This window comes from Echinops telfairi, unplaced genomic scaffold (assembly GCF_000313985.2).
Source record: "Echinops telfairi isolate 266 unplaced genomic scaffold, ASM31398v2 ScPeMD7_1;HRSCAF=3_0, whole genome shotgun sequence".
NCBI lineage: Eukaryota > Metazoa > Chordata > Mammalia > Afrosoricida > Tenrecidae > Echinops > Echinops telfairi.
In genome coordinates, this window is record NW_022103896.1 from 48455123 (window position 1) to 48466938 (window position 11816).

At 33.5% G+C, this 11816-nt stretch overlaps 1 protein-coding gene across 1 annotated transcript in view; it reads left to right on the forward strand.

The window, feature by feature from the left end:
* CUNH8orf88 (chromosome unknown C8orf88 homolog) overlaps positions 1-8615 on the forward strand; it is a 17055-nt gene extending 8440 nt beyond the window's left edge. The window contains exons 3-5 of the mRNA XM_013006936.2: positions 1908-1983; positions 4174-4280; positions 8207-8615. Of these exons, the coding sequence (XP_012862390.1) occupies positions 1908-1983; positions 4174-4280; positions 8207-8230 (207 nt within the window). The 3' untranslated portion in view covers positions 8231-8615. The remainder of the gene's footprint in view (positions 1-1907; positions 1984-4173; positions 4281-8206) is intronic.
* The last annotated feature ends 3201 nt before the right edge of the window (positions 8616-11816 follow it).

Below are 11816 nucleotides of genomic sequence, written 5' to 3' on the forward strand. Positions count from 1 at the left end.
ACACAGATGACGTATGTACAGATTGTGATGAGTTGTATGAGCCCCTAATAAAATGATTATTTAAAAAAAAAACCTCAGCTTAAAAAAAATTACCAGTGTATTGAAGAATAAAATCCACATTATTATAACACACCAAAAAATTTGGTGAGATATAATATATGGCTTTTTTTTTGCTTATGTTTTGGTGTTTTATATAAAAAGCCATTGTTGAAAACAAGATCTTGAAGTATTTATTACCCCTATGTTTTCCAATGGTTTTGTGTTTTTAGATCTTGTATTTTGGTATTTGATCCATTTTAAAGTAGTTGTAAATGGTGGGACGTATGGGCCTGAGTTTCTTCTGTTTGTATAAATTCAGGTATCCTAGATTCAATAAGAAACTATTCTTTTCGCATTGGATGGTTTTACACCTTTGAAGCTCAAGTTGACCAGAGATGGATGGATTTATTTCTTGGTTTCAATTCTATTCCATTGGTCTGTATGTCTATTATTACACCAGTACAGACAGTTTTGATGACTGTAGGTTTATAATATGATTTGAAATTTGGAAGTGAGTTTTCTTGTTCTTTTTCAAGATTACTTTTGACTGTTTGGGAGTCCTTTTAATTCCATTTAAGTTTGAAGATTAACTTTTTCATTTTTGCAAAAAAGGATTGGAATTTTGATGAGTATTGCATTGAATCTATAGATTTCTTTAGATCATGTTGACATTGTAACAATATTAAGCCTTATGATCCATGAGCATGGAATATCCTTCCATTTATTTAGATCTTTAAGATCTTGTAGTATTTATAGTTTGCAATGTTAAAGTCTTTCACCTTTCTGGTTAAATTGAGTTGTAGATGTTTTATTCTTGTCTAATAAATGGTTTCATAAATTGAGTTATTGCCTTAATTTCCTTTTCAGATGACTAATTGCTAATGTATTAAAGTTTTACATTTGTATGTGTTATTTCCTGCCACTTAGCTGGATCCATTTAACAGAACGAATAGCTTTTTGTGAACATTTGGTATCTTTAAGGTACTGTAGTATGTTACCCATTTAAAAGAATAGTTGCATTTCTCCCTCTCCAATTTAAATACCATTTATTTTTATTTCTGTCTGTCTATCTAGAACTCAAAGCACTATATTGAATAGCAATGCTTCATATTGTTCCTAGCTCAAGGGTGATGTTTCCAGGTTTTCTTCCTAAGTATTTAGTTGTGGGTTTTCTTCATAAATACATTTGATCAGATTGATGAATTCCCTTCATGCGTAAATTGTCCAGTGCTTTTTTCATCATGAGAGGGTTTTGAATTTTATCAAAAGTCTTCTATGCATTAATTGATACAATTATGTGGTGCTTTTCTTTTGTTCTTAATGTAGTACCTTATTTTGATTTGCTAATGTTGACCACCATTTCTTTCATAGGATCAATCCCATTTATCATGTTGTCTAATCCTTTTACAATGCTCTTGGATTCAATTTCCCAGCTTTTTTGTGTGTGGGGGAGCTAGGGAAGAGACATGCACGTCGTTTCATTCTTTCATGGAGTCCCTCTACTTAGAATAGCTGCACAGAATAATTTACAAATAAAGTCTACTCCCTCTTTAGCTAGAGACCAGGATCCCGAGGATGTGGGTTGGTTGCCCTAGCTTTAAGATGGTTTCTGAGCCTGGGATGGGCAGCAAGGATAAAACCAAGCCTTATGAAAGAACAAAGTTTTCCTACCATTTTGACATCACCATTTTTATTGATGTAGCATTCACTTGGTTATAACCTTTGACTAGTTTCCACGGTTTTAATAAAGTTGGTTCTAGGAGTTCTGTTTATTTGTATGTTGTTTCTGTAGGGAGGTTTTTTTAAGTCCCAATAATGTTATGTAGTTGTAAACCTGAGTTAAAATGTGTTTTCTTCTTGTTTGGCAGTGTAAGACCAATGGAATGCAAGCCTTTCCTCAAGGTCTTAATGAAAAGCAGCAACATCAGTCTCCAGTTAAGAAAGGTAAAGTTTTACTGTACTCCCCAAATTTAATTTGAGGATGTCTTAGCATCATGTAAAGGTTAATATTACATTGCTGTTTGAGTGAAAAGATTTTATTGCATTTTTGTAGGCTGATTTTTACCTACTAGTTAGGCTATAGGGTTCACTGGTGTAAGGCAGAGACTAGAAGAACAATGGTTTAAATAAGATAGATAGTTTATTGCATGTGTTTTGACCTTGTATCTTGTCAGTTTTCTCAATCCATTTGTTAATTCTTAAACCTGTCTCATGAACTCTTTGAGGTTTTCTATGTATGAGAAAGCTTAAAAAATTCATGGAAGGAGGAAAACGGAGTTAATAATAATGAGTATAATTAAGAAGAAAATGTTCTAAAGTGAATTGTGATGATTGTACAGCTCCTTTTGATATGATTAAACCATTGAATTGTATGATACATAAATTATATGTCAATAAAACTGTTATAAGTTCATGGAAAAATGAAATGAAAAGACAATGGAATTTTCCCCAAAACGTCAGGCCTCCCTATATGGGATCATGTCATCTGTGGAAGGGGAGGTGCATGTCCTCCTTCCCTGTTTTCATACGTCTGTCTTTGTTCCAAGCCCAGTAGTCTGGCTAGTATTTCTGTAACATTACTGAATAGCAGTGATTAGCATTAATTCTGATCTTAATGAGAAACCGCTCCGTTTTTGTGAAACATGTGTGCTGTGGGTTTCTCATAAATTCACATTATTATATTGAGAATATTTTCTTCTATTCCTAGCATGTTGAATATTTTTATAATTATAAGGATATAGAATTTTGCCAAATGTTTTTTGGTGCATTGATTTAGGTAATAATGTGGTTCTTTTCATTGGCTTTGTGTCTGTTGAGAGACACTGCTTCTTCTTGAGCTAGTGCAGAGAGTTCATGCAGTTCAAGAAATTTGTCAATTTTCTCATAACTTAGCTAACATTTTTTGCTATACATAGTATTCTCTAAAATTATTTTTTTCTGCTGTGCAACCACCACTCGTAACCAATTCAAGAACGGTCACATCACTTAAAAAAACCCAACTCTACCCATGAAATAACCACTCTCCATTTGCTCCTCTAGCTAGCCCTTAATAATCACTAACCTGCTTTCTGTCTCTGGATTTGCCTATTTTTGACATTTCTTATAAATGAAATCATACAATATTTGCCATTTTGTGTCTGGTTTCTTTCATAAGTGTAATATTTTTGATGTACAGCTACCTCATTGTAGCATGTATCAATACCTAATTACATTTTATGGATGAATAATTTATCAGTTAAAGTACAGATTGGTTGTTTTTTACTGTTTGTCCATAATGAGTGGTTATGATGAAACCTGATCACCACCCATAAATCCTCCCCAACCTGCATGAACCTTTTTGGCTTTCATTCTTATATGCACTGTATCGCTATACTTCAAAAACACCACAAGCAATGTTAACAGTTCTCACTTTACTTTATAAAACTTGGAAGGAAAAGGGTGGTCTGTTATATTTATCCAGCTATTGACCATCTTTGTTGCCTGTATCCTTGAAGATAAAAATGTAAGTTATGATTTCCCTCCAGTGAAGGAACACCCTTAGCTTTTGCTCAGCGTTCATATCCTAAAAGGCATTTTCACTGGCAACAATTATGATTTGTTGATTCTTTCCTCTTAGTACTTTAAAGGTTTTGCTCCCTTGTCTTCTATCCTAATAGACGGCCTATCTTGGTTTAGTTTCTGGTGTTGATTTCTGATGAGAAAAATGCTGACATTTGAGTCATTCTACCCTGTGGAAGATGGAAGCTTTGTCTTCAAACTTGTCCACCACTAGCTAGCATAATATACTGGGCACATTATCCTTAAATTGGATCTATTTTCATTAACTGTATAGTAATACAATTTTTTAAAACCAAGTAGGCTTATTTAGTGTACATTTGGTGGGATCCAGTTTGCCCAGTATGTGTTAGCTGTTTTTATAGCCTGATACAGACAATCCTAGGGCACTTGCCATGGACTTCCAACAGCTGTCTTTTAAATTTTTTTAAAACTTTCCTCCACTTTTCAAAAGACAACATTCATTATTTCATACATAATAGACACTTAAGGTACTACCTTCAGAAGTAAATGAGCCAAAAAGTAATCTTGGAGAATAAATTGTTTTATAACACTGTAACTAATGCTTAATATCTACAGAAAGAATTAAATACAGTAGAGATTTCCTGTTGAAGCTCTCAAGTGTTTCCATCTGCAGAATAAAACCAGACTTTCTGCCCGATCATCCCATTGTACTTCAAAAACCAGTAAGGAGTTTGTAAATTTTCATATTATATAATTTCACAGTATTGTCTCTAACATTTTCATTTGATCTTATCTCTAGATTTTTAACCTTTTCTTACTATAATGTATAATTCAGAAGTAGTATATATATCTAAATATGTAATAAAACCAATTATTATAAAGTACTTTTCTACTCATTAAAAATTGAATAGGATAGCTGTATTCTGTTTAAGAAACGTTTCTCTATTAAAAGATTATGAAAATATCATCTCATTATTTTCTAAAACCTTATTGTTTTGTTTTTCAGCTTATTATTAGGTGCCACAGATTGACTTTGACTCATAGCAACCCCTGGCCTAACAGAGTGAAACACTGCTCTGCCCGCACCATCCTCACAGTCATCATTGTGCTTGCTAGTGGTAGCCCACTGTGGTAGCTAGTGTCTGTCTTACTGAGGGCCTTCTCCCTAGTTTTGCTAATCCTCTACCTAATTGAACCAAGCATTATGCCCTGCCTTCTCCAGTGACTAGTGTCTCCTGATAACATTTCCAAAGTACATGAGATAAAGTCTCAAAATCCTCTCTTCTAAGGAGATTTCTGCTATCCTTCTTTTAAGATGGATTTATTTGTTGCACTGGCAGCCCATAGTACAATGTTCTTTGTCAACACCATGAATCAAATGCATGAATTCCTTTTTAGTCTTCCTTATTCACTGGCTAGCTTTGTATGGATATGAAAATAACATGGCTTTCCTTAGGCATGCCTTAGTCCGCAAAGTGACATCTTAGCTTTGTGAGACATTAAAGAGACTTTGCCCATTTGATCTGAATGCTGCTTCCATGGGTGTTGATTGTGGATCCAAGGAAAAGGAGATCCTTGATGACAAATTCAATATTTTCTGTTTGTCATGACGTTGCTTATTGGTCCAGTCATTAGAATGTTTGTCTCATGTTGCAGTGTAGCTGATACTGAAGACCATCTTTGATCTTCATCAGTGCTTCAAGTCCTCTTCGATTTCAGCCAACACGATGGTGTCACCTGCATTTTGCAGGCTGTTAATGTATCTCCTTCCAATCCTGATATGCTGTGTTACTCAAAAAGCTAACTTCATGATGTAGTTCAGCTTTTTGGATGATTTGCTCAGCACATACAGATTGGATAGGTAAGGAGAAAGGATATAACTCTGACACCCAGTATTTCATTATTTTAAACCACACAGTATTCCCTTATTCCTTTAAAACAACTGTTCTACATGATCAACATTAAATGGTCTGAAAATCCCATTATTGTCAATGTTATCCATAGTTTTTTATGATCTACACAGTCAAATGCCTTTGCATAGTCAATAAAACACAGGTAAACATCTTTCTAGTATTCTCTGCTTTCAGCCAAAATTCATTTAAGAAATAAGTCATATTGAAAGATCATGAAAAATACTCTCTCCCATATTATCTTCTAATATTATTGTTTTTCAACTTGAGGTTTATAATACACTGGGATTGATTTCTCTCTGTGATATATGAAGCGTAAGGTTCAAATTTAATTTTTTTCCTATTCAAATATCTATTTGTCTTGAAATTAATTTTTGAAAATATAGTTCGTTCTTTGCTGTATTTGATGGAAATCAAATGACTAAATCCTTGAAGCTTGCTTGTACTGGCTAGTTTGTTTGGGGGCTCTTTATTTTACTCAGTGAGCTCCTTAATACAATTAAGCAAGTCACCCAAGATATTCCTCAAAATATGTTTGTTCTAGTTCATATTTCTGGGTTAACTTGTCAATTTCCACAAAAAATTTTTAAAAATCCATAAATCTTTTTGGATATTGATTGGAAATGACAAAGGTTTGGGTATTGGATGAATTCAAATTAGACCTCTCTACTCTATGTACTGATAGTTCAGATTAAAGATCTTACCTTCTTTCAGTCACAGTTTGTACTGTTGTGAATAAGAGTGATAAAATTCCTCACGTCTGTAAATGAAGTAAATGAACTAGATTTTAAATAAGATAATATACGACAGTGACTAGTATGGTACTCTCTTCTGTTAAGTGCTCCACAAATGTTGTTTTCTACCCCTTTTATGGCTGCTGCTTCCCACCAAATGGAAGAGATCCATATTTGTGCCCATTCTATAACTTGATGACTCATCAGAATATGGGAATTAAAACAATATCACTATTATCATGTACAAGTAAAATTTTGTTGAAGATAACTTTTAAATGTTTGCAAACAGTACAATAACAAGAAGTTACCAGAAATTCGAGTCAGATGCAGAAAAGGATTGGAGTGTGGGGTGTATCACTGCTGATATCTGATGGATCTTGGCTGAAAGCAGAGAATATCAGAAAGGTGCTTATTTGTGTTTTATTGATTATTCAAAGACATTTCCACTGTGTGAATCTTAACAAACTGGGTAACATTACCAAGAATGGAAATTTCTTAATTAGACTCATGCAGAATTTGTTAACAGTCCAAGAATCAGAACAAAGGAATACTGCATGATTTAACATTAGGAAAGGTATGCATTAATGTTGTACCCTTTCACCATAGTTATTGACTCTATATGCCAAATGAATAATCTGAAGAAAATGATTATATGAAAAGAACACAGCATCAGGATTGGCGGAAGGCTCATTAACAACCTGTGGATATGTAGATGGCACCACCTTATTTGTTGAAAGCCCAGGGAACTTGAGAAGCATACACTGAAGGAAATTTGAGGCATTTGAATTACGGTATTGATGAAGACCATTGAAAGTATCATGGACTGCTAGAAGAACCAACACATTTGTCTTGAAGTATACAGTTTCTTAGAAGCAAGGATGGTAAGACTGGACATACTTAGGACCATTTATTATCAGAGAGACCAATTCATGGATTGTCAACGAAAAAGAGAAAGACTATTAAGGAGATAGATTGACAGGGTGGTTAGTAACAATGGACTAACGGGACTAATATAACCACAATTGTTTGGATGGTGCAGGACTGGCCAGTGTTTTATTTTGTTGTACATAGAATTGCTGGCTGGAGTCCTAGTGGAACTATTGAGTAAGCACTGGACAACTTACCCACAAGGTTGGCAGTTCAAACTCACCTGCTGCTCCCTGGGAGAAAAAAATGAGGCTGTTCCTGTAAAAACATATTACCTCAGAAACTTATCTAGAGGCACTATGAGTTGAAGTCAGTTTGGCACTTTTAATAACTTACATTTTGAACCGAATTTGATTTGTATTTAGTGCTTTCTGGTAGCATGTGACTCAGTGTGTCTAGGTCTGCTGGCAGGGCTCAAGTAAGAAGTATAGATTACCCTTCTGTGTTTTGGGGATATTAGTAACCCTTTTGGAATGCATAGTTATTTTAGCTCCCTTATAATTTTTGAAATTTATCTTTTCAATAATGTAGAAAAATTATTTTAACTCCCCATTTTATGAGCCTCTAGCCAATTCTTTTTAAAATTATTAAAATTAGGAATTTTAAAATGTTTTCATAATACCTTACACAAAAAGGATATTTGATATTACATTATTTTCTCCTATTAAAAGGTAGAACCAATTCCTAGAAACATATAACCTTTAGTATATAAGAATAAATTTAAAATGTAATGCAACAAAATATAATCACTTCATTTGTAGATTTTACCATCTTAAATAACATTTTATTTTTTTAATTAAAAGTTTGTCATACACATTGTTTGAATAGACCTGGTACATTGAGTTTTCTTTTGATTTATTAATAACAATTAAAATACAATAAACATTTAAAAATAAAATACATATGCTCCATTAAACACAGAAAAACTGTTATTTGACAAATTCCAACGATTTTAATAGTTTCTATAGTAACATGCATTTGGATGAGTAAACAGTAGGTTCATAGTATTTGGTTTCATAAACTAGTAAAAATCATATTCAGTCTAAATGATACAATACTTTCTCTTTTATATTACAGGAAAACAACCAAAGTTTTAATTAGCATTTTAAGAACAGACAAATTTGAAGATACAGAATTATTTGTTTTATATTTTGGACACCGACAAATGAAGTGGATCTAGTAATAATAACTGCAACGGATTGGCTATCCAATTTATTTTTAATTTTGATGGTTGACTATTTGGTTTTTCCTAAGATGAGAAAGATATTTTAAGCTATAAGGAATTTTCTAATCAGTTTCAGCTTTGCAGGCAGTTACCGGAATAAATATGGAAGTGACACTGGAAAGTAAAAATTGTGTTAGTGAAGTGGGAAGACTGTAATTTGCATGCTACTTGCAATTTTTTTCTTTTTCATCACTTGTAATAATGGAATGGAAAAGCAAGCTGTAAAGATTCTCAAATATAAAGTATTTGCTACAACATATATATGGCATATAATTTTACTTGGTGATGTTGCCTTTGTTCCATTTCCCACTGATTTCATAGCAGTTCTTAAAACAATACATGGGTATCATTGAAGGTGGAAGGGAGACTTTTTTAATAGTCATTTCTGATCAGACATGATTGAACTGTAGGTTTATGACTAACATAATTATTAGCAGAAATCGGCAATTTGGGAATAGTAGTAGTAAATGGAACTAAAGTTGATGAAGAGTAAGTAGCCTCTGAGTCACTATTCAGACCATCTGAACAGTAGTTGAGTAATTGCAAAAACAACACTGATAACGTTTTTGACATTTGTAAACAATTCAGGTGTATTACATTTCAGTTCTGCAATTTCTTATGTCAGTGACATGAATGGATAGTGAATTTGGGGTGTTAATATTTTAGCTCTTAGAAATTTTATCCAATAAATCTGCAATTTCTTTATCTCATGGGATATGACACAAAAAGAAGAAGAAAAGACTTAACAAAGGTAAGTGTAAACACTCTGTACTTCTGATCTCTCAGCTCCGGGCTCTATTGGCAAGGAATTAAAAGGCCACCATTTTGGTGGACTGTTATCTCTTTCACTGAATCCTGGACTCTTAAAACCAGTACCTTCTGGTCACTGGATTTTGAGTTCATTACCTACATTAAAGCTTTAGTCCAGGTAGGTTTTCTACCTTGGTCTTTCACTACCTCATTTTTATATTATTCCCTCTCCCTTCTCCCCCAATTGGATTCTTTTGTAAATGGAAAAAACTTCATGAATCATAATTTTTGGTTAATTTAAGATGCAATATTTATATCTAGGTTCACAGACCAGTTTTTTATTTTTTATTGTGTAGTAGTTTTCTTTTATGTTATAGGGCCAAGTATATGTGTGTATGTTAACACACACACACATACTTTCTCACACATATATACATACGTGCAAAAGGTTGGGTCAGAATCACCATAAAATTAAAATGTCTTTGCTTTATAATTTTCAACGTTCATTTGGTACTGGTTTAAAACATGACAGATCCTATTTCCAATTTGAAAACTAGAGAGCCCTTCCACTTAATCACCACTGTTAGTAAAGGTAGAATCCTTTTAAAGACATGCTACTATACTGAAAAACTTAGTGTACTTTTCTAAATATACTGAAATGGACCAATCAGAGCACTATTTTGATTGGTTATGATTTTTTTGTATTTACTGGAAACATCTGTAACCAACATTTTAAGAAGAGGTTGTATGTCAAAAGTTTCCTAGGTTTCAAAGAAACTTGATCCTTTCTTACTGTATATAATCAGAGTGAAACTTCAAAAACTGTTTATTATTTTGCCTTTGTATACATGTGTAGCTTATTTGAATAATCACTGTACATCTTCATTAATGTTACTTGCTTTATAAATAAAGTGTTGAGCCAGTTCTTGTTTTACAGTGTTTGTCGACTTTAGAAATGAGAAACAAAGCAAAACGGCCATCAAGTTGGTTTGACTCATAGTGACCCTGTAGGAGGACAGGTTAGAGCTGCCCTGTGGGTGCCCAAGGCTGTCTTTGCAGAAGCAGACTGCTACATCTTACTCCCAGGAGGCGACTAGTGAGTTTGTACTGCCAACCTGGTAGTAGCTGGATACTTGACCAATGCATCACCTGGGTCCAGATTATGTGTGTGTGTCAAATTTTACTCTCAATGTCTAGTAGAAAAAACTTAGAAGGAAACAAAAATCTTTTTATTTAGATCAGATGAGAGCTAAGGGCATGCAATAGTATATAGAAACAGTTCCACAAATTAGTTTGAGAAAGTTGTTTAATGTAAATTTTGTAATTAGAAGATAACAATTTAACTTCTTGTTTTTCTGAGTTTCCAAAACAGTGAAAAGATAGGTGGGAAATGCACTTTTTTTCCCTTCAGAAGGAATGGAATTTGGACTAGAGAATAACATCGATAAATGTCTGTATACATTAGTCCACTAGAAGGGTTTATAATAAAAACAGATTTTTATTCAAAGCATGAGTTTCATAGCAGAGTTTCATTTAAAAATTATAGTTATTCTAGGATTGAAACTAGGAAAATATATAGTCTATGACCAGTACTTTCCCTATTTTGTGATTTCCTTAAAGTTTTTATAAATCTGTTTGGAGGAAGTACAGCCACGATGGCTCCTTAGACGCAAGGGTGGTGAGACTTCATCTCATGCATTTTGGACGCGTTCTCAGGAGAGGACAATCCCTGGAAAAGGGCACGGTGGTTCGCAGTGTAGAGAGTAAGCGAAAAGGAGGAAGGCCCTTAGGAGAGACAGGGACACAGTGGCTGCAACCGATTGCGAACCCAGCCTGGGCAGCGCGTCCGGTGGTTGCAGTAGGGTTGCTATGCATTGGAGCGGACTTGAGGACAGCTACTAAAGACTTACATTTTTTACTCAGTTTAAAAATGGTTTTAAATGTATTTTTAGTTAAGTGAAAATGTCGATTTTTCTTAAGAGTTAATCATCTAGGTCACACACCCAAACAATAGGCCACAAAACTTGAGCTAGATTCTTACAAAGTAAAACTTTGCTTTATTCTTGTTATTTTTAAACTTATGTACAGGTGATTATGATGCTAATAAATGATATAGTAGTGTTACCTTACTAAATGGTACCTTAACTTATCACACAATTGTTTGTTTACTGTGAAAAACTAGTTTGTAACTTGACAAATGAATAGAAACTTGAATGACTTAAATGACTTAAACTTGAATGAATTAAAGACTTTATGCCTATCCATTATCTTTTTGAGTAATATAAAATGAATTCGATGAGATGAGTTGGAAATTGAATAAGCATTATTGGAGAATAAACTTCACTCACAGACAAGCAGCTACATACAATCACGAAACATCTATTTAACACTTCACGATAGGTAACAGTCTATCAAATCTGTCCTATAAATTAATCACCCTTCAGTTTCCACGCTATGCATTTGTTCTTCGTCATAAGAATTTTGTTTGCACAATTTTTCCATTAAAAGGTGTTAAGGTACTAAAATAATTATCAAATACTGAGAATAACAGTGAACACTGAAAATTGAGCTAAAATTCACATGAATGTATAAATTAGGTAAAGCAATTTTCAAGAGTGCACGTCTTAAGAGTATATTTAACAAAAGTATACAGTAGATTAACAACCACAGAGAATTGTCTAATTCACACTTAAAATAAGAACAGTTGTTTTG